Source organism: Drosophila kikkawai, chromosome X (assembly GCF_030179895.1).
Source record: "Drosophila kikkawai strain 14028-0561.14 chromosome X, DkikHiC1v2, whole genome shotgun sequence".
In the NCBI taxonomy this organism is placed as follows: domain Eukaryota; kingdom Metazoa; phylum Arthropoda; class Insecta; order Diptera; family Drosophilidae; genus Drosophila; species Drosophila kikkawai.
This window is the reverse complement of record NC_091733.1, coordinates 9,263,883-9,284,714: the sequence shown is the minus strand read 5'-3', so window position 1 is coordinate 9,284,714 and position 20,832 is coordinate 9,263,883. Positions and strand designations below refer to the sequence as shown.

The following is a 20,832-nucleotide window of genomic DNA, read 5'->3' as shown; positions in this document are numbered from 1 at the left end:
CCTTTCGCGCTGTTGTTGCACTCGCCTTTGATTGCTGAATTAAGTCGGCGAGTGGATCTTCTTATTTTTATTTACTATTTTTTTTTCGAATTTTTGCCCCGGGAAACGCCCCCATTTGGGGGGAAATCGGAAAGGTGCCGCAAAGGTTGGACTGCGACTCGGATTGGTTTTGTTTCAGTGTAGAAATATAAAACGGAAAATAATGGAATATTCTTTGTTGATATTCAATGAATAGTTTTTGATAATCTATACTGATTTTATCAACATTTTCAATATTGAATAAACAAAAGTATTTGGGAAATTTATTCGAATTTATTTTTCTCAATTACTAATACTAATTTATTAAATGAAATAAAGTTTTTAGTTAGTAACAATATTTGAATGTTTATTAATCGAATTATCGATATTATTTTAATGAAAGTTAACATGTTTGAATAGAAATTTATACAAGATTGTCAAGAAAAGAAATTGCCTGGTGGGGTCTTCCACTTAAAAGAAATGAACGAAAAAGTACATATTTGCTCTTGAGAAATACTTGCTCAACACGTCAAGTTTTTTAAGAGATGTACATAAATATAACTTAAAAAAAAGGTTTCAAAACCACTGAACTTCAATGAGATTACCATAAGGTAATCTATAGTTACTTCTTACTAGTTATTTAGTGAAATAAATGGAAAGTTCATACATAGTAGTAGTTAATATACTCCAACGGATTTTCTAAATTGTGCCCTTCTTTAAAGCGTCGAACACATCGTTTTGAGGCTTCACCACAGCCAAATTTTCACGTTTGGTAAATACCAATTTGAGCGGTAATACATCATCCTCACTTTCAGTATCCGACGAATATATAGATATTTTGGCATTTTGCTTTTTGGCGGAACTCGAAGGCTTATTGACAGTGGGCTTTGATTTTGGCTGCGTCTTTCTCAGCAGCCTCTTTGAGTACTTTGTCGTGGGCTGCGGCGACTTGGCTTCAGTTGAGGCAACTATTGGCTGCGTGATGGTACTGCAAATTGTGTTCATTTTGGTCTTCAGCTGCTTTATGATGGCCTGTCACAGATATTGTTATTATTTTTTAGCTAAAAAGGTTAATTTAATTCCAACTTACATCCTTCTCGTACTCGAGTGCAATTAGCTTGGTTTCCTTGTTCTCGAGGTCCTCCTGCAGGGCGATCATCTTATTCTGCAAATATAAATATATGTAGAATTATATAATATAATGTAAAAAAAATGTGGTATTACCATTTGCTCCTTTAGTTCAGCCTCGTACTTTTCCTTAGTAGCTGCCAACTGATTGCCCATCTGCGTCTTCTCATCCTTGAGGTTGGTATTCACCTTCTTAAGCTCATCAAGTTCAGCCACAAGACTTTGCATCTTCGCTTGCTCAGCACTCGATGCTCTGTCCCTATGTTCAAGTGCGGTTTTGAGGGCAGTTATATCGGCCTGATGGCGCTCTTTTTCGCCATCCAATTCGGTTTTTAGCCCCAGACTTTGATGGTTGGCCTTAGCTAGCTTTTCCTGCTCAGCCTGCAAGACTTGACCTTGATCCTTCAGCATGTTCTGCAAGCTTTTGATTGTTTCCTGCAACTCCAAGTTTTGAGCCTCGCACTTTTGGCGCTCTGCGCTGTGCAGGGAGGCCTGCTGGAAGTTTGCAAATTCGAGCTTCTCCTGGCTCTCTATTAATTTCGTGAGATCCTGTGACTGCTTGTCCAAAGTCGACATAAGGCTAGAAATGGTGTTCTGAAAAATAAATACATTTATTGCATTACTCCTTTTTTTTTTGGGATAAAACTTGCTTTGTGGGCGTTATTTTGGGCATTCAGTTCCACTGATTCCCTGGCGAACTCATCGTTAACCTCAACCAGTGAGGTTTGAGTGGCCTCCAGCTCTTCAAGGCGAGCTGCCATTTCGTTGTTGAACAACATCAGCTCTTCGAAGTCCAACGCCTGCTGGGTGAGCCCATCGCACTCCAGTGTCTTGTCCCTCAATTCGGCATCGAGCTGATAACATTTATTCTGTTGACGAATAGAAATACGAGTTGAGAGTATAAATAGAGCAAGTAAAACGTATAACGAGTACAACAAAGAGGATACAGAGTTATCTGGTTTAAATACAACAAATACAGTGGATTTTAGTTATGGGTTCTATCTAAAAACAGTGAATATCAGAAACATACCTCAAAATCTGCAAGTTCAGCAACTGTATCTTGCAGTTTGACCTTTTGCTCTTCCAATTCTGCCGCTTGCTTATTATTTTCATTTAAGAGATTTGCAGTAGTCGCTTCAGTTTGCTTCAACTTCTGTTGCAGGTCGGTGAAATCACTTGCCATGTTGCTCAACTACCACAGAAAAAAACAAAATACATATAGGAGAATATTTCAAGGATAAAAAATTGGGATAATACCGATTACCTCAGCTTTAAGACGATCGAACTCCGATAGGTTCTTGTCGAGCTCTAACTTTTGCTGGTCAACAAGTGTCTTGGCCACTTGAACTTGGTTCTTGTAGTTCTTTTCGATATCTACACGCATCTTTAGAGCGTTTATATACTTATCGTGCAATTCCATGCCCAGCTGCTCCTGCAGGGCCAGCTTGTTCGCCAGACTCTTGTTATTGATTGCCATCTCATTAAGTCTGGAATGTACAGAATAAAGCGTATATGATCGATAATGTGACGACAGGAAAGGCTTGTCTTACCGACTCTTCAGCGAAATATTTGCATTGTGTTTTTCGGTGTTACTGTTCGCCAAAGTCAGCAAACGATTGGCAGTTTTTATATTGCAAGCCCTGTAGTTGTCGTAGAACTTCTGAAACTGGTTGAGGTAATACAGATCGTAGCCTGAAGAAGCCAGCAAACCCTTGGCAGCGATCCACATTGACTGACAGGAGGCTATCTCAATGTCTGCCATAGGGGCATCATCTGCGTTCGTTTCGTTTGTGAGGCGTAGTATGCCAGGGTTCTCGTTTTCCTTATTATTGTTTTCCTGGTTTTGATTTGGCTTGGGGTCGGATTTGTGATAAGATTCCCCTTCCAATTGAGTTGGCTTGGGACTGTCAAGCCCCAGTTGCGTAGGAGTCATCCTTATCTTCTTTGCTTTGTCCTCGAAAAAAGATTTTGGCAACGGAGTTCCGCTTCGTTTTGGAGCCCTGGCGGAAGACTCGATAGGGGCGGCGTTGATATCAGCAGTTTCTTTCTTGCTGGTGACAACTGGAGATTGACGAGCTTGCCGAGTCTGGAACACTTCCAGTTGGCTCAAAGTGCTCTTACTGGCAGACGCAACTGTACCTTCAGAGTGTGCAACTTCGCTAACCTTGAGATCTTTGCAGTTATCCGCCATCTTGGATGTCTCAACGGGCAATCGCTTAGCTTCGCTAGTAGCCCTATTTTTTTGAGTCTCCACAGCGTTTGGTGGTTTTTCCTGGGACGTCTCGCAACCGGGACTGCGAAACGATTTACGTGAAGGCATTGCCACAGGACTTTTTGGGTTTTGTTGGCCTTTACGCGGCATGGCGATCGCCTTTCGGTATTTGGGAAATGTACAGAAAATCAACAGTTAATGATAGTTTCAGTGATTTTCATAGTCTTAGGCAATAGAGTGCACGATAGAACAACAATTTAGTGCTAAAAGAAAGATATATTTACCTTTTTTTCCACTTTTTCACAAATTCGACGAAACTTTTGCAAGAATAAGCGCGAAAAAGCAACGGTTAATTTTGCAGTGTGACCGCGTCGCTACATCTTAAAAATACCACCTGGTTTACAAATTAATACCGAAAACCATGATAGAATTATACAAGGTAGTCCCGACGGGGCCATGATAGAATTACATTGATACAATTTTGAAAATTTTAAATTCATAAAATTTTGAAAATTTCAAATTTATTAAATTTTATGTTTCAAATATATACAATTTTAAAAATTGACTCAACAAATAATAATAAATTATAAAAATATATTACAGAACTAAGGTATCTAGAGGAAGTGATTGGAAATATGTAAATATCCAGTCTCTCTACGTTTTTTTCATTAAATGTATTTAATATTTAAACTTTTTTGGATCCTAAAAATTAGTTGAAAATCAATTTTTAGGCCAGAATGAATACAAAAAGCAAATACTTTGAAATACTTTCAATTTTGATTTTTATTAGTGTAGTAAATCAGTACGAAAGACAAATGCATACAAACATACCGAGTTTCGAGACTCCAGATTGCAGATCAAAATGCATTTCATTGTCAGTTGTCGCGTGTGTGTGTGTGTTTGTTGTGCAAAACAAAAAAAAAATATATATATATATAACATGCCGACCTCTGAAAATTCTGAGCACATCGCCGACTTGGTCAGCGAGTCCGTTTTTCCGTGTGTTTTTTTTTTTTAAAGAAATAAAATCTTCTAGCTTTGGCTAATTGAACGGAACGTCGTGGGGTTGGTTTTATGGCGAGATGGTTGCAACTCACGCGCTGCCCAAAGCGTCCTCGATGCGGGCAACACGCGCCTGATCATCCTCTTCCTCCGCAAGCTGACTCTTCCGCTTGGGATACACCTCGAGGGTCTTTTTGAACTCATTGATGTCCATTATGGCATCCGGCTGGTCAACGACATTGGGCAGAAAAACGATATTTAGTTTATTCTGTAAAGCAGCAAACAGAGCTTCCTCATCGTCGGCCTGATCCTCTTCCCCATCTTCCTCCTCATCCTCGTCCTCGTCCATTTCATCATCTCCCTCGGCCTGGTCTGGCTTATCGCCACCACTGCCTTTGGCATCACAGGCTGCCACATCATTATCATCCTCCTCCTCCTCATCAGCTGCATTGCAGGCCAGGTGAGAGCCTGGCAGTGGCTCTGGCATGTCCGCCGGTCGATGCCCAATCACCTGAACCGACAGCTTACGCAGATTGTTGGTATCCGCCTCGAGTAGGAAATCAATAATCTCTGATTTTTGCAGCGTTCTTAACACCTCAACCTGACGGCGACGCCGATCAAATAGATAATCCTCGTTGATGATCTCATCCCAATTACGAGCCACTTCCGTGCTCAGTGCCATGTCAGCCACTAGCTTCAGCTTAATCAGGGAATCTCTGGTGTGATCGTAATCATCCTGCGGCATTTGACGTAAAATTTGCAACATTTTCGTGCGGAACGCCTCAATACGACCCTCGGCATAGTGGGCCGTCGTCTTGGTCTCCTGCGAGTTAACCATTATGGAATACCCGGCAATGCCATAGTTAATCCGCACCGTGGCCCCCACATGATACCCCAGCTGCTCCTTGGTCCGCAACTGATCAAACAGGGGTTCGTCCACGAACATCATCATCAGATCGAGTATGCTCTCCACGCGCACCGTATTCGGACCAATTTGATAAAAGTTTGTGATCACCGTGTTGGTATCCTGTTCGTTGAGGGCATGGCAACGGATCACATTGGTGCCCAGCGGCAATTGCACTGTACGATCCTCCACAAAGCGTCGCTCCTTGATCGCCTGACAATTGAGGCGACTTAGCACTGTGTTGAGTACATTATGGGCAGATTCCTCGGTGTAGTTGCCCTGGATTAATGCCTGGATATACAGCTCCTTGGGAAACTGGCGGGCAAAATCGCGCAGCTCCTCCAGGGTGATCTCATTGAGGCACTTGTACTTGTCAATCATTAGCCAGCGAATTTGCTCCAGCACACACAGGCGAACGTCCCTAAAAAAGGAAGACAAAGACAAAGATTGTGAGTTGGACTCAAAAGGAACAGAGATGGCATCACCAGAAGTGAGAGAGAAAGGGAGATGGAGTAGAGCTGTTTACCTGTTCAGGTGCTTCGGCTTGATCAGCGTGTTGAAGTAAATCTTGCGCTGATTGGTACGAAAAGCATCCAGCATCTTCTCGTCCAGGGTCTCGGCCACATGCAGCATGCCCTCGGCAATGGCCTCCACAATCAAATGCAGCTTCTCATTGTAACCGCTCACCTTGAGCAGCAGGCCCTTCTCAATGGCATAAAAACTATAGTTGAGGCCGGCACTGAGGGCAGGATACAGTTCCTCACACACTTGGAACTTGACCAGCTCCTGATAAAGGGTGCACATGGCATCGCTGTAAGAAATATATATATATCATTCCGATTTTTCAATATTTTTTTACTCCCTTACTTTTTGGCACTTTGTCGCTGCAGCGGCGAGATGAAATAGAAGGCCATGTGGGCCTCTGGTAGCTCAAATTTATCATCCTGCCGGAACCACAGTTCGCTGGTGTCCGTCTTGAGCAGCTTCTTGGGTGCCGCCGGCAGTTCCTGCTTGCCAAAGGAGCTCCAGAACAGGGTAAAGTCATTGGTAACAAAACGATTTGGTTCGGGTAAAAAGAGTTCCTCCAGCGGCTTTGATTCCTCCCAGAGCTTCTTCCATTTATCCGGCATGGGGATGGTGGCATATTCAGTGCCAAACCACTGCTCCTGCTTGTCGTAGGCCGCCACGCCCTCGTACTTGTCCCGCGATGTGACCATCAGATTGAACTTGAACTCATTGAGATGGGCAATCAGTTCGGTGAGATGCTGCTCATTGTACTCATAGTAGAGCTCCTTGCCGGTGAGTATATCCTTGGGCGGAAAGTATTTTGTATTGAAAACCAAATCCTGGACATTATCGAAGGCTGGACGCTGGGCTTGAAACCGAAAGCCGGTCTCCTCGATGCGCTGCTGCTCCTCGTACACGGCTTTCATGGAGCCGCAATTGGAGAATAGCTTGACATAGGCAAAGGTGGCCGCCAAGACCTCATCCAGATGGCGGAAACCCTCCTCCGTGAGATAGATGCAAACATTGAACAGAGCAAACATCGAATTCTTGTCAAAGCCATTCTCATCGATGCCGGCAATCAGCTGCAAGGCCCAAAGGCGTCGCCGCAGGTAGGCACACAGGCTGCCACGACCCTCGTAGCCCAGGAGATAGGACAGAAACTGATCAGGCTTGCTGCGATAATACTGCTGGACCTCCGGCAGCACCCAGGTTAGCTCCAGCTTGCACTCATTCTCCACGGGCTTGACAAAGTACACCTGCTCATGAAACTCGGGCCTAAAGGCTTGGCGGTAATCGAACTTGCTCAGATCCGGGGCCCGGATCTCATTGTGTGGAATCTCTGCAAAGTGGCGAACCACCAGGGACTCCAGCTCCTCGATGGGCAGGCGTGCCTGCATGCATACATACATTCTATTGGCGCCATAGTGCTCTCGCCTGATTTCATGGAGCAGCTTGTGCAGCTCCCCATCGTCCACGTTCTCCTTGAGCGACTTCATGTTGCCCCAGGCAAAGGTGCCGTGGGGGAAACCCTCGGTGGCCAAACTGGCTAGCAGCTGGTCACGCCTGGTCTCATCGTCCTGTTGGATCTGCTGAAACTCCGAGTCCACGGCACTGCGTTCGCGCTGCATGGCCTCCTGCTTCATCAGCGGTGCCTTCATCAAGGCCGTAAAGTAATCCAAACTGGAGTCCAGATGCTTCTCGGCCACCTCAAAGTAAAAGACAGTATCCTCGCAGTCGGTGCTGGCATTGCTGAAACCGCCGCATTTCTTGATGTGCGCATCGAAGATATTCTCCTCGGGATACTTCTCGGAGCCCATGAAGATCATGTGCTCGAGGAAGTGGGCCAGTCCCTGGTATTTGCTTGGCTCTGCAAACGAGCCATAGTCGATCATTAGAGCACAGGCGGCCAGCTTCTCATCGCCCTCCTCGCTGTCCGAGTCCGAGCTGCCGGCACTGTTCGTGGAACTGGATGTGGAGGTGCTCGATTCGCTGCTGGAGGCATTCGAACTGGAGCTAAATTCCTCACCATCGCCCTCGCCCTCGGCGGACTTGTCCTCTGTCGACGATTCGGAGCTGGTGAAGCCGTCGTGGGGCATAGGGCTGGGATCGGAGATGATCAAAGCGTGCAGGCCATTGGCCAATCGCAGAGTTCTTATTACATGAGAGGGAAAGAGAGAAAATGGGTCATTAATCTGCTTTTCCAGCCTCCATTTGGCGTCCGCCCACTCATACTCACTTGTAGACCTTCTTGTCCGTCTCCGACTTGTCGGGTATATCCAAATATGTGACCTGTTCCGTCGTCATCTTGCGGTCGCTGCTACGTGTGTTGATTGTGCGAACGCTGTAGAATTCGGTTATACAGCCGCTTCGGCGTTGTTTCGTTGGGAATTTAGAGCCTGTCGCTGCGAACAATTGTCGAACAAGGTGTCTGCTGTGACGCTGCCAGCACATGCGGCAAACTGGAACTGGAAAACGGACAGCCTACTCGGATAGGGGGAATCGCTGGCGTCTCTCGCCTAGTCTCGTCTCGTGGAGGCAGTTGGTGTGGCCAGATGGCAGGCTTGTGCAGGTGTGTGATTTAAATACTACACATAAATACTGCGAAATATACCACAGTCACATATTAGCTGTAAAAATACCATTTGGAATTAAGTGATTACCAATTACTATAAGCATTTTTATTCTTAAGACCAACGGTCACACTGCCGAGTTCACTGTCATACGTGCGTGTGTGTGTGCGTGCGTGTATGAATTCTGAGGCAACCCGAAAATAAATAAATAAATGCCCATTACAACCCAAACGACGGTGTGTGCAGCCCAATGATGCACTTGAATGGTGAGCCAACGAGCTTATATAGGGAAGTGAACGCCACATAAAGCAGCCACCGGCAGCAGGAATATTAAAAACAAGAGCAGCAGCAGCAGCGATCGTTCGCTCGCACACACACACACACACACACACACATAGCCGCCCTCCCTCAACACACACACACACAAACAAAAACACAGAGGCGAAGGTAATCCGAACGAACGGTGAGTTCCACTGATAAACTTATCATTTGCAACGCAACGATAATTCTAATTTGGTTAACCATTTCGTTGGCCAGCCCCACATACCCTTGATTATGCTGTTGTCTCCTTTTTTGTGCAATTTTAATCACTCACCTTCCACTACCTTCTTTGTTTTTTTTTATACCCTCTTTATTTGTTTTGATAGACGGCCCCACATAACGGTACCACACAGTGGCAGACAGAGAGAGCGAGAGAGAGAGCAGGCAGAGACAGGAAATAGCGAATAATTGAATATTCCAGCGACGTACAGCAGCGGTCGCAAGAATAGGAATTGCCAGAGGTATGGCAACGGGCGGCAGCGGGGCCGGCAGTGGTTCCGGGGGAGCCGGAAATGACCACTATAAGCGGAACACCTTCACCAGCTATGTGGCACCGCTGCCCGGCGATATGCGAGCCACCGCCGATACCAATGAATGGTGCCTGCCCAGCGATCTGCGCGATGTCCATTTGGCCCGTCCTCGCCTGTTGCCGGGTGAGCAGATAGTGGCCTCGGCACCGGCCTACATGTACTCGCCCATTGAGCCCATGGATAGCAGCATCAACATCAGTCACAACAACAGCAATGGCAACGGTATGGCCTCCGTGAACGATGGTGGCTCCCACAAGGAGGCCACCTTTGGCCTGCTGAGCGTGACCAACTTTAAGCTGGCCTTTGTCCCGCTCCATGCCACCAGCAAGCGTAATCCCGAAGCGGGTGTTGTAACTGCCCCACTTTGTGATCTGTATCAGGAGAACACCTATCTGGGACGCAACGAGATCACGCTGAACAACATCGATCAGATCTATACCATTGCCGAGCTGGGACGGGCGGCCAGTGCGCTGCAGGCGGCGCGCATGGCCAGCCATGTTAGTCGGCGCAAAAAGCTGGAGCCCTTCAAGCAGCACAACATCAGCGGCAGGATAGCCGCCTTGCATATTGTGTGCAAGAATTTCCGGCTCCTAAAGTTCGCCTTCCAGCAGCAGGACTCGAAGCTGAGCGGAGCCAGTGATCATGGCAAGCTAATAGCCTCCGCCCTCGTCCGTTTCGCCTATCCCATGCGGCATGATCTGAGCTTTGCCTATGCCTACCGTGAACCGTACTATTCCACCCTGGGTCCTGCCACCGGGACCAGCATGTATGCCAGCAAGAATGACTGGGCCCGGGAGCTGATACGTTGCGGTGCCACCGAATGGCAGGTGGTGAGCAGTGCCAGTGTCCCCTTGCTCCAGAATCCCCTGCATGCGGGAAAGTATACGGTGCCGCCGCATTTTGTTATCCCGAAGAGCTGCACGGTGGATCGATTCCTGGACTTATCGCGTGCCTTTTGCGATTCACGAGCTGCCTTTTGGGTGTATAGCTATGGGGCTAGTGCCGCCTCCCTGGTGCGTTTGGCCGAACTGCAGCCGGCGGCGCAGCAGGATACGAAGCTGGAGAATGTGATGCTGGAGCTGGTGCGAAAATGCGATGAGCGGCGACAGCTGAAGCTGCTGCAGCTAACGGATCGACTGCCAAGCATCCAGGATGTGCGGCGTTCCTACCAGAAGCTGAGGCGTCTCTGCACACCCGAAACGCCCGAGAAGTTCATGCTGCAGGATGACAAGTACCTGGGCTTGATCGAGAAGACCAACTGGCTGTTCTATGTGTCACTGTGCCTGCGGTATTCAAGCGAAGCGGCCGCCACCCTGCGCTCGGGCATCACCTGTGTCCTCCAGGAGTCCAATGGCCGGGACCTGTGCTGTGCTATTAGCAGTCTGACGCAGCTGCTGCTGGATCCCCACTTTCGGACAATCGATGGCTTCCAGTCGCTGGTGCAAAAGGAGTGGGTGGCCCTCGAGCATCCCTTTCAGCGTCGCCTGGGTCATGTTTATACGGCACAGGGCTCTGGTAGCGGAGGCAGCGGTAGCAGCGGCGGTAACAACGGCAGCGAACTGCTGGAGGGCGAACAGAGCCCGGTGTTTCTGCTCTTCCTCGACTGCGTCTGGCAGCTGCTGCAGCAATTTCCCGATGAGTTTGAGTTCACCCAGACGTACCTCACCTCGCTGTGGGATGCCTGCTTCATGCCCATCTTCGATACCTTTCAGTTCGACACGCAGGCGCAACGCTCCAAGGCGGTGTTGGACTCCCAGCTGGTCCTCCGTCCGGTGTGGGACTGGGGTGAGCAGTTCTCCGACAAGGACAAGATGTTCTTCAGTAATCCGTTGTACCAGCGCCAGAAGGGAGACCTGGCTGGTGCCCAGTCATCGGCAGCTGGAGCAGGAGCAGCTCATCGCCGATCTCTGGCCGTGGGCCACAATAGAGGTGGAACTGCAGGTGGAGCTTCAGGATCGACGCCGTCTAGGAACACCATTAATCCGCAGCTATTTGCCACGGTGTCGTCAGTGCCGCAGGATCGCTTCCTGCAGCCGGCCCATCGCATCTGCGATCTAAGCGTCTGGGATCAGTGCTACTACCGATGGCTGCCCGTCCTGGATATACGCGGCGGTGGCCAGCCGCAGGTCGACCTCTTCCACCGCCTGCTGCTGAGCAATATAGCCAAGGTGCAGCGTTGCCTGGAGCTTCAGAGCTACGAGGAGCTGCCGGATGCGTACTTTGAGGTCACCGGCGAGTCACGGTCCAGCCTGCAAAAGGAGGAGACCCCGGTGGAGGATGAGGCGGAGTATGTGGATGGGGTGGAGAGGCGTCGCAAACCAACGACCAAGGCGGGCACGCCCACCAACGGCTTTAGTCCGGTAAGTGGGAATCATCTGCAGCTGTCCAGTCTGTCTTCCTTCTTCCCGTTCGGGAGTCCCATTGCCGGCGATGCGCCGCATCAGCTATACGATATCCTTAACAGCAGCAGCGAGCTGCTGCAGGACACCACCTCCATACTGGACAAGTCCTCCATTTTGTGATCCGATCGCTCCACTCCTTGCACTCCTGAACTTTCGAAGTATTAAACAAAAAAGGCAAAAACATAAAAAACATAAAGCAAAACACTAAAAACCGGGGGGGAGGAGGAAAACACAACCTTTTCACGTACATGGCATATCGCTTTTAACACTTTTGATTATTATTGTTAACTAATAAGCAAGTTAGCGCATAAGTTTTTTTTTTATTTCGTTCGTACTACCAATACTACTTTGCACTACACACACACACACCCATCAGCCTAAAAACGACAAGCAATTAAAAATTAAAAAATAAAAAACAAAAAACTGAAACGGAAACAAAATCAAAACGAAACAGTAAACACCAACTAAATCAATATGTATTATATTGTATGTAACTAAATTTATGTGAAATATATCGATATGTATATTTAAAATAAATAAAATAAAAATAAAAAAAATGTGAATCAATTTTTGAGGATTTTTATTTTTATAAACAAATGCAACGACACACAAGTTATGATTTCAAATCAAACAATTTAAGGAAAGATATTCGCATTTTTTGCTGAGGATTCCAATATTTAATGGTTTTATTTTTAAAAATAAAAACAAAATCGAACTAGTTTTGAGTTCATTTAAAAAAACTTTTAAAAAATTCAGGCAGGGAATAGATAAATCAAATAATTCGATACGAGTTTAAATCAGGGACCGCAAATAATTATTATGAGTTTAAAAAAATTCAAGCCCAAAACAGTCTCCAAAAAAATTGGAAAAAATTGTCATAAGTTAAATCTTCATGGCGAATTCAAAAACAAGATAAATGTTTTTTTTTTCAATTTTTGTATAAAAATTACGCAATAACTTTTATTTTCAATTTTTATTATATAAATTGAAAAATAATAATTATTCGATAACTTTTATTTTAAAAATTGAAAATAAAGATTGAATCTATATATCTTTTGATCCGTAGAAGCCAGATCCAATATATATGTATATATATGATCTACACATCAATACCTTTCATATGGTATATAATAAATATATATATATGTATATATATACATATATATTGGATTAATTCTATATTTAAAATAAATTTTAGTCGTTTCCCCAAATTTTTTTGAAAAGTGACACCTAATTAGCCCTTCCCTTCCTTAAACAAAAAATAAAGACCACGGAAGGGTTAAATTTATCAGTCAGCTGATAGCTGGGGGGGGGGACCTATCGATAGGCAACAGGCAGTGCTTTTGGCAGTTATATTTTCACATGCCTTGAAATATTGATAAATATTTAAGTTTCCTCTTTTTTTGAATGCTAAACTCAAGAATTTATTGAAAACCAAGCACGAAGCAAGTTTATTTACGAAAAATCAAGGCTTTGATGTCACCTGGAGCAGCAGAAGCATGATGATGTTTCAGGATTCCAACAATAATCCTCAAGAACAGGAGGAGAAACAGCAGGTGGAACTGAAAAATGAGCCAGCAAAGGCAATGCCGGCAAGTAATGTTGCAGTTCTAGATCAGGAGCACCTGCAGCAGTCTCAATCTCAATCTCAGCCACCCATGCCTTCAGATGATATGATGCGCCACTCCATAGCCGACAGCCTGATGGAGATGCTGCTAAATATGACCACTAGCCAGTACCTTCACGAATGCCTGGAGCTTCTAGGAGCCACGGATCCTCTACAGGCACGCAGCCAAATCCTGAATATCCTGCAGCGAATCGCCGGAGAGCGTTCCACACAGCAGCAGCCATAATACATTTATGAGTTAAAACATTTTAATAATAAACACGTTGCGTGGCTAACAATTAGGGTTTTCTTAATCTTTGGGAGCCTACTTGGAGTCCTCCTGCTTCGGCTTGGCCTCTTCCGCCTTCAGCAGCTCGGAGATGATGCCCACCTTCTTGAGTTCCTCGATAAGGTCGCCGCTCTGGTGCATTTGCAGCAGGATATCACAGCCACCGACAAACTCGCCGTCAATGAAGATCTGTGGAATGGTGGGCCAGTCGGTGTAGTCCTTCACGCCTGCCACAGAAAGATTTTGATATATGATTTTTCGTATTTTTACAGTTTTATCTTTCATAACGTACCCTGTCGCAGTGCCTCGTTCTGGAGTACATCGTGGGCATCGTACTGAACGCCATGCATTCGCAGGATTTGCACAACGGCATTGCTGAAGCCGCAACGCGGCGCCGAAGGATTGCCCTTCATGAAGATGACCACCTTGTTGGTGCGCACCAGCTTGTCCAGCGTTGCCTTGTCCACAACGGCGGCGTCAGTTGTCGCATCCGCGGCATAGAAGCGGCTGATGATGAGCGGTGTGGCGTTGAAGGAAGCAGCAGGCATGGCGGCAGCGGTAGCACGCACTCCTCCGGACAACTGGGACTGGGCCACTACGGCAGAGGAGCGCACATAGCTTTGACGCAACAAAGTCTGGCAAATTCGGTTCATTTTCACACCGGTCGGTTGTTCCTCGTTTAATTATCTAATTTATTGCTGTTTTTGTTGTTCTTGTTGGTGGTGCCAAGTGGTCAGATGGCGTCTATCGATAGTTTGGCGAATGCGATAGTTATCGGTCAATCAGAATATCTGCAAGGAATTGTTTGAATTTTAAACTTTTGTTTTATTTTGTTCAGGAAATAGGTTTTTGAATGACAGGAACGTCATTAAAAGTCGAATTTTATGTTAAAACAATTTAAATAATCAAACAAACAAATAATAAATGTTATAGTTCCTGAAGATTTTTCAATAATTTACAAAAATCAATTTCAAATTATTTTTAAATATATTTTATATACTATTTGTGGTGCCTTTATTTATATAAATTTGTAGGTATATTTAGCGTATATAGAAATACTATTTGTTTAATTGTACAATTCGTTTTCGGTTTAAAAACATAGCTAATAGAGTATTTATAACAAATTGCAAGCTCTAGATTCTAGAACTAGTGCAGTGTCGTATAGGATCGCTGGAGCTCTCCTGGATTGCTGGTCTGTGGCGGGGCCTGTGAGGTGGTGGCCTCTGCTCGAGATGTACCCGCGGCAGGACCTATCATATTCTCCATCCGTTGGCTAGTTTCACGCATAACACCACCGAAATCGGGCAGTTCCGGCAAGTCCAAGGCAAGGTGGGCAGAGAAACGCTTGTAGACCGAAGACTTGGTGCTCTCCTTCCTGACCTTCTTGCGATTTTCCTCGTATTTTAGCTGTTGCTTCAGGAAAATCGATGCCTTTATCATTTCCTGTATATTGTCGAATACACTCTCCGACTTTTCGATGGTGCGCAGGGCTCTAAGTAATAAGGCTGTACAGTAGTAAAGCTCAAAGAGTTTTAAATAAGTTGACTACATACTGAATTCCGTATTCCATGTCGTAGCAGTGTCCCTGGAGATTGTTCTGCAGCTGGAAAACCTCATCACGCTTCTCGAATATCGCCGGGGACACCTTGCGCACATGCTCCTGGACACGGAAAAAGGCCAGCGATGGATCATTGGCGAATATGTGTATGTTTTCGGAGATCTTTTCGGAGGTTTTCTTAGTTTTAAAGACCAATTCTCCGCCCCGAGACATTTTTCTTCTCCTTTGTTTACATCAGTGTGCCAAGTTATCGATAGTCAGAATGGCACTTTGGTTTTGGTATTAAAAAATATCGATTTGCTGGTATTTTCTGATTGCTTTTGTTGGGAATTTATAAAAAAACCAAAATTTGCTTAATTGTAGTTAAGCAAAATTCATTTCTAAGGTAATTTAAGCAATTTAAACATCACAATGCCTTTTAGGCAGTACATTTTAATATTTTCTCTACAACCAACTTGTTAGTATTATTTATACACCCTCTTCAGTATGGCCGCAGCATATCCGCGGTATTTCTGGCGTCGCCCAATACGGTCAGTTGAAAATTTGGTATTTTCGCGTGTAGTTGTGGGCGAGCTGCTGTTGCGGTAAATTTCGGCAACAATTTTGCGTTTTAATTAAACAACAAGAATCAATTAATTGAGCAGAACCGAAAATCAATCAAAGTAGTGCGCGTTGAAATCGCCTTTTCCTTTGCCATAGCCTGCTGTGTCCATTTTTGTTTCTGTGCGGTGTGAGTGATGAAAACCGAAACAACAAACTGGCTGCAGCCTGTGGATGCTGCTCTCGAAGATTTTTCCGGCGCGATTCTATAGATATATATATGTTTTTTTTTATTGTTTTTTTTCTATGTTTTCCCATTCTGGTGGCCAGTGAAGCGTTGCAAGAGAGACGACGCTGTTACTGATGTTTCAAAATAACGTTAAATAATTGAACAAGAAGGCAACTCCCAATTGGTACAGCAACAACAAAGCGGCAATAACAAACTTTGTTTACCTCAAACTTCGGCGGCAACCCCAATCAGAAAATAGAAATAGAATCTCGGTTCCAGTCCCCAGCTAAGGGTTAATTTCGGACGTGTGTATGCGTGTGCGTTTGCATTTCTTACGGTTCTTTTGTTTTTACCGTTGTTTTCGTTGTTACCTTTGGGCGATATTTGCTCTATAGAACGAAAAGCAAAGTGATGAGCTCATTGATAAGACAGCAGCAGTACTCCTCTCTCGCTCGCTCTCTCTTCCACTCCTTACGCACACCCTCGCTCTTCTTCTCTATTTCGCCCTGCTGCTTACGTCATCCCGCCCCACCCCTAGCCATCATGCTCTACATACTTCTCGCAATTTATTTTTACCTTATTTATATTTTTTTTCTTGTTTGAACTTTGATAAAAATAATGCCAGGAAAGAGGGGCGAAAAAAGCACCGGTCGCTTGCACTGCAATCAAAGTAATAAAAGGGAATCACGAGCCAAGTTTACATTATCAAGTGGACGTTTTTTATGGTTTTATTTCTGCTTCGAGTTGGCCTCTCAAGAGTCCATAAACTCAGCCCAATAATTCTATGCGCCCATATTCTTTATTCGATCGGTTTTAATATACTTAAGTACATACGCCCGTATGTACATAAATATAGAAAATCTACACGCAGAGAATAGAAATATTTAAAGTTTTAGATTATTTTAATGAGTAATTTAAAAAAGGCACACAAATATTAGAAGTTTAATAATTTAATAGATTTTGTAGAAGTTTTCTTTTGTACAACTTTAAATTATTAAGCCTTAAATTATATAAATAAACTTTATATATATAAACTTTAAGAGTAATTTCTAAAATAGTAAAAAAATATATATTATTAAAAATATATTTGGCAAATAAATATTTTTTAATATAAACTAGCCAATAAATTGTAAATTTATTAATTTATTAAATAAATAAATATTCTTTTTTTAGCAAATTTTTTTTTGTCTGCATTTTTTGTTAGCATACTTTTTAGACATATTAAAGGATACATAAAGGATGTCTAAGTATGACAAAATAAGATGAATTCCATATTAAAAAATAATATGAATCGGACTTTAAAAATAGCTGAATATTCAGGCCTGCTCCGGTAATCGTAAAATTTTTTCGATTTCGTTTTGAGCGAAAACGAACCGTTTTCGTTTTTAGCTGCTCCGGTTTTCGGCAAATTTCTGCTATCGGATGTTTCGTTTTCTCATCGTTTCTCACTGCTCAAGCAGCTAACTTGTGTTGTTGGTAATAAGCAAACAACGTAAAGTACTGCCTATTATATTTACAATTGCCCTTTTTCTAAGCCAGAAAAAGGCAAAAAATTGTAGAATAAAGCAAATCCAGGCACCTAAGATGCTGCCACACTTTTCACAGTTTTAATTCCGGTGGTCTCAAATAAATATTTGGTTAATTTGGACTATTTAAGTAGTAAAATTAAATAGCATTAATTATAAACAACTATTTTGGCGGTCCTTTAAAGTTATTAATGTATTCATTTATATTTTATAAGTATTTTTAACTGGCTGTTTCGTTCCACCAACAATATGGCAACCTTGGCGATAACTTTTTGCGGTGAACTATCGGTCTATCGCCAAAACGAGAAAACTGGTTGAACACGGCAAAAATTTTGTTGTCAAATCTGAGGAGGGGTCAGAAATAAATTTTTTATAAAATAACTACCTGCCAGAATGATCTTGTGGTGGTGTGGAATAAACATCAATAGACCACTGAGTAAACTATTTTTTTCCCTTTGTAAATAAGATCTGATTTCATATAAAAAAAGCCATTTACTTTTAATTCTGGCCAGAAAAAGGTGCCCGTTTTTCAAATCGAAAAAATCTTTCGTTTTCGATTACCGGAGCACCAATTTCTCGTTTTCAAAAACGAAAACGAAAAAATCTTGCCGTTTTCGATTACCGGAGCAGGCCTGATTATCTGAATTTTTCCCCAGTGGATAATAAAATATACCATGTGTATATGATTCAACTTTTATTCAGAACAAGTTGCTGCCGTTGTTGTTATTTATATTTAATTGCTGTTGTTGTTGCTGCTGTACCCTAGAGACTGCAAAAAGCTTTGAATAAAAAACGATATTAAAACGAAAAACGAAATGAAAAAACCCCAATAACAAAAATAAAGCGCGCCTGTTCGATGCTAATCTAAAAAATAAATTCGTAACATACTCTCGGGCAGGGCTCGAAATATCGAGGCCACAGCCCATTAAAAGCTTCTGTCTATTCAATTTGCTGGGCCACAGAGAAAAAAAATAGTATAATTACATTAAGGAAATTCAATTAAATTAAATAATATTTAATAGCAAGTTTTAATAATTATTTCTTATTATTTTTGTTATTAGACACTTTGTAAACCCAAGTAATATTCTATTTTCCAACGATCTAAGAATTTCTTAATAATTAATAAAAAAAATTCTCTGTGGCTTTCACATTTTTATAATTAACATCAGCCTGATGGATGACATAATCGATAATAATAATCATAATAATTGGACTGCGGGAATAATTTTCTCAGTGTGCTAATTAAAATATCCGCGTGTGTGTTTTTGTGCGCGCTTTTGTTTGTTTTTCTGTTGCAGAACTTTTTCGAGCGAAGCTTTCCGGCCAACAAAAAGGAGTAACCGAAATATAACGAAATAAATAAAGGAAGAAGGCAGAAGGAGCTGAGAACCTCAAACATGGGCAACATTCACACGACCGGTCCCAATGAGGCGTTAATTGTTTCAGGTGAGCATTCGTTAAAGGGTTATTTTTCAAATTTATGTTATGTGGGATCAGGGACCCAACCCCACCCAACTTAGGCTTAAGTTTTCCGCACTCTCTTACCCCTTTTTTTTTGTTTGGGAAACGCCTGTTGACTGATTTTGAAATGCTGCAATTAGGCAACCGCATTGTTGACAGGACATTGCAAATTCAGCCAGGGTTGCGATATCGTGTTCGTTTGTGTTTAGCCTCTCCTGCGACATTTCTCTGACTTCCCTTTGATCTGTGATTGCTAGGCATTCAGTATATTCACAACACTGAAAGAAATAATATATATATCAACGAAACCATTTTGTTAGAGTGTTATTTAATGTATTTTATTATAAATGTAGTAATATATTCGTAATTAAAAACAAATTTAAGGTAAAATCTGTATACAGATTTATACATACATACATTTATTTTTTTATATTTGATTTTATTTATTTTTTTTTATTTATTTGATTTTCTGATTAAATGGGGAAAAGTTGACTTTATAAATTATTTATTTACATGTATGTATCCCTGGGGCCGGCTGAATAGAAACTTCCTCCGGCGACACCCAGAACGCAAAACACGGAAAAGAGGAACGCACACAGAAAACGCCCTGATGCATATTGAATTCCGCCACCAAGAGGGGGGAAGGGAAGGAGAAGGGAAACGCGGACAGTGATAACCACTTGTATGCAGCAGCAGCCACCCACCTTCGTTCTCCATTCTCCATCCAACCCCCAGCATCCTGGCAAACCACCCCCTGCTGATGTGCTGTCCTGTGTAGCTTGTTGCCATTTTGCCTACGTCTCCAGTTGGAAGTTTTTGCTGTGTGGCATGGGCTTGGGCCAAACTTAAGTTTTCAACCCTCGCGTTGTGTGGTTGTGCGGGCATGGGTTAATGCACTCTGGCCAACCCCTAGGGGTGCCCCCAGCCCAGCTCCAGCCCCATCCCCTAATAGCCCACTGGTCGCCACCACCAAACCCAAACCCAAATCCAAAGTTAATGCCTAAGCCTAAACTCAATTTGAAGCCCAAAATGCAACTTGCACGAGCCGTTAAGGTAATTTCATTTAATTAACTTGCCAAGTCAAACAATAAAAAAGTTTGCAACTTCACTTTTAGTGCCATTTCCCTTAAAAGTGGCTTGCAAACGATTTAATAAAATAATACATTTACCCGGAAAATCAATAATCCTTAATCTTGGGAGCATGTAGGGAATTAATGCGGTATATCGATATAATTCTTAAATTCTTTAAAGGAAAATAATCGAAATAGCTTTACACAGAATATCGATAATCCGTTAAGAAGGAATTTTACACGAAATATCCAAAATTCCTTTCCAGTTTGATTCAGGGAAATTTACACTGAATATCGATATCGAAGTATGGATCATTTTTTTGTACAGAAAAATCTACAAGAAATTTTTATTTATTGCAATAATAGGTTTACGTAAAATATTAATAATCCTTAACCTGTGAGTTATAAAGAAATTTACAGGAAGTTCCGTTGACTCATAAACTTAAGGGAAATTTTCACAGAATATTTTTCAAAAGCTGCAGTGCAATATATTTTGAAATGGATTTATATACATAATATATATATATTTTTGTGAATTGTTTTTAATTATCTCATTTGCATACTTAAAAGCGAACATTGAAAGGGTTGTAAAAATTAAAAAGATTTAATCAAAGACGCTTTAAGACGCCTCAAGGCGTGTGTAATGTCTTAATTAATTCTACTCAAAAACAATGTGGAATCAAGAATTATATTATTATTCCACTCGTTTTGTATACCCTTGCAGGGTATTTTAATTTTAGTCAAAAGATGGCATTTTCAACCCTTCATATATATTATTAATCAGCATTCTACCCATCTTGTAAAGGAAAGGGCTTAAGTTGATTTTGTAATTTAAACTTAATGTTAATATTAAAAAGATCTTAAGCTAAAAAAAAACCAAATATTTTGACTACTCACATTAGTCTAGGTCCTTCCTGTTTGATAACCTTCTTGATTTTTCTCTGATCCCAAAGTCTCTC

The 20,832-nt window shown here is 42.8% G+C and overlaps 7 protein-coding genes across 13 annotated transcripts in view; 3 read left to right on the top strand and 4 right to left on the bottom strand.

The window, feature by feature from the left end:
* Nucleotides 1–384: 384 nt before the first annotated feature.
* On the bottom strand, nt 385–3,754 carry LOC108079160 (myosin heavy chain, clone 203-like). The gene is made up of 8 exons (XM_017173410.3): nt 3,643–3,754; nt 2,697–3,517; nt 2,411–2,633; nt 2,177–2,338; nt 1,797–2,015; nt 1,243–1,740; nt 1,109–1,183; nt 385–1,050 (listed from the first exon to the last, which is right to left on the bottom strand). Exons 2-8 carry the CDS (start codon nt 3,506–3,508, stop codon nt 718–720), a joined length of 2,322 nt encoding a protein of 773 aa, XP_017028899.1. The 5' UTR covers nt 3,509–3,517; nt 3,643–3,754; the 3' UTR covers nt 385–717.
* Nucleotides 3,755–4,123: 369 nt separating this feature from the next.
* Nucleotides 4,124–8,307, bottom strand: Nrd1 (Nardilysin). The gene is made up of 4 exons (XM_017173541.3): nt 8,008–8,307; nt 6,132–7,922; nt 5,791–6,075; nt 4,124–5,685 (listed from the first exon to the last, which is right to left on the bottom strand). The coding sequence occupies exons 1-4, from the start codon at nt 8,220–8,222 to the stop codon at nt 4,452–4,454; spliced, it is 3,525 nt and encodes a 1,174-aa protein (XP_017029030.1). The 5' UTR covers nt 8,223–8,307; the 3' UTR covers nt 4,124–4,451.
* Nucleotides 8,308–8,472: 165 nt separating this feature from the next.
* LOC108079252 (myotubularin-related protein 10-B) lies at nt 8,473–12,161 on the top strand. Of its 2 annotated transcripts, none has more exons than XM_017173542.3 (2): nt 8,473–8,804; nt 8,989–12,161. In XM_017173542.3, exon 2 carries the CDS (start codon nt 9,126–9,128, stop codon nt 11,712–11,714), a length of 2,589 nt encoding a protein of 862 aa, XP_017029031.1. In that variant the 5' UTR covers nt 8,473–8,804; nt 8,989–9,125; the 3' UTR covers nt 11,715–12,161. The 2 variants fall into 2 exon arrangements, with proteins under 2 accessions (XP_017029031.1, XP_070144766.1); XM_070288665.1 differs by having other exon boundaries at nt 8,477–8,607.
* Nucleotides 12,162–12,910: 749 nt separating this feature from the next.
* On the top strand, nt 12,911–13,447 carry LOC108079163 (uncharacterized). 2 transcript variants are annotated; one of them, XM_070288510.1, is made up of 2 exons: nt 12,911–13,190; nt 13,247–13,447. In XM_070288510.1, the coding sequence occupies exons 1-2, from the start codon at nt 13,164–13,166 to the stop codon at nt 13,445–13,447; spliced, it is 228 nt and encodes a 75-aa protein (XP_070144611.1). In that variant the 5' UTR covers nt 12,911–13,163. The 2 variants fall into 2 exon arrangements, with proteins under 2 accessions (XP_070144611.1, XP_017028903.1); XM_017173414.3 differs by having other exon boundaries at nt 12,913–13,447.
* Nucleotides 13,448–13,451: 4 nt separating this feature from the next.
* Nucleotides 13,452–14,341, bottom strand: Grx5 (Glutaredoxin 5). The gene is made up of 2 exons (XM_017173412.3): nt 13,782–14,341; nt 13,452–13,716 (listed from the first exon to the last, which is right to left on the bottom strand). The coding sequence occupies exons 1-2, from the start codon at nt 14,140–14,142 to the stop codon at nt 13,526–13,528; spliced, it is 552 nt and encodes a 183-aa protein (XP_017028901.1). The 5' UTR covers nt 14,143–14,341; the 3' UTR covers nt 13,452–13,525.
* A 116-nt stretch (nt 14,342–14,457) lies between these two features.
* On the bottom strand, nt 14,458–15,308 carry LOC108079170 (BLOC-1-related complex subunit 8 homolog). The gene is made up of 2 exons (XM_017173420.3): nt 15,043–15,308; nt 14,458–14,981 (listed from the first exon to the last, which is right to left on the bottom strand). The coding sequence occupies exons 1-2, from the start codon at nt 15,258–15,260 to the stop codon at nt 14,636–14,638; spliced, it is 564 nt and encodes a 187-aa protein (XP_017028909.1). The 5' UTR covers nt 15,261–15,308; the 3' UTR covers nt 14,458–14,635.
* A 280-nt stretch (nt 15,309–15,588) lies between these two features.
* Nucleotides 15,589–20,832, top strand: part of Flo2 (flotillin-2) — a 115,697-nt gene continuing 110,453 nt past the window's right edge. For 4 of the 5 annotated variants that reach the window (XM_017173451.3, XM_017173450.3, XM_017173448.3 and 1 more), the window contains exons 1-2: nt 15,600–15,777; nt 18,641–18,788. In XM_017173451.3, the coding sequence (XP_017028940.1) occupies nt 18,740–18,788 (49 nt within the window). In that variant the 5' untranslated portion in view covers nt 15,600–15,777; nt 18,641–18,739. Of the gene's footprint in view, nt 15,778–18,640; nt 18,789–20,832 lie in introns of all 5 variants that reach the window. The other variant, XM_070287984.1, reaches the window with a different exon arrangement.

Excerpts from the sequence above, each read along its gene's own strand:
- LOC108079160 (XM_017173410.3), bottom strand. The coding sequence starts at position 3,508 with ATGCCGCGTAAAGGCCAACAAAACCCAAAAAGTCCTGTGGCAATGCCT. Across the intron at positions 1,741-1,796 it reads CCCAAAATAACGCCCACAAA|AACACCATTTCTAGCCTTAT; the intron begins GCAAGTTTTATC and ends TTTATTTTTCAG. Across the intron at positions 1,051-1,108 it reads CACTCGAGTACGAGAAGGAT|GCCATCATAAAGCAGCTGAA; the intron begins GTAAGTTGGAAT and ends TATCTGTGACAG.
- Nrd1 (XM_017173541.3), bottom strand. The coding sequence starts at position 8,222 with ATGTGCTGGCAGCGTCACAGCAGACACCTTGTTCGACAATTGTTCGCA. Across the intron at positions 6,076-6,131 it reads CAGCGACAAAGTGCCAAAAA|CGATGCCATGTGCACCCTTT; the intron begins GTAAGGGAGTAA and ends TATTTCTTACAG. Across the intron at positions 5,686-5,790 it reads AAGCCGAAGCACCTGAACAG|GGACGTTCGCCTGTGTGTGC; the intron begins GTAAACAGCTCT and ends TTCCTTTTTTAG.
- LOC108079252 (XM_017173542.3), top strand. The coding sequence starts at position 9,126 with ATGGCAACGGGCGGCAGCGGGGCCGGCAGTGGTTCCGGGGGAGCCGGA.
- LOC108079163 (XM_017173414.3), top strand. The coding sequence starts at position 13,094 with ATGATGATGTTTCAGGATTCCAACAATAATCCTCAAGAACAGGAGGAG.
- Grx5 (XM_017173412.3), bottom strand. The coding sequence starts at position 14,142 with ATGAACCGAATTTGCCAGACTTTGTTGCGTCAAAGCTATGTGCGCTCC. Across the intron at positions 13,717-13,781 it reads GAACGAGGCACTGCGACAGG|GCGTGAAGGACTACACCGAC; the intron begins GTACGTTATGAA and ends TTTCTGTGGCAG.
- LOC108079170 (XM_017173420.3), bottom strand. The coding sequence starts at position 15,260 with ATGTCTCGGGGCGGAGAATTGGTCTTTAAAACTAAGAAAACCTCCGAA. Across the intron at positions 14,982-15,042 it reads GACATGGAATACGGAATTCA|AGCCCTGCGCACCATCGAAA; the intron begins GTATGTAGTCAA and ends CTTATTACTTAG.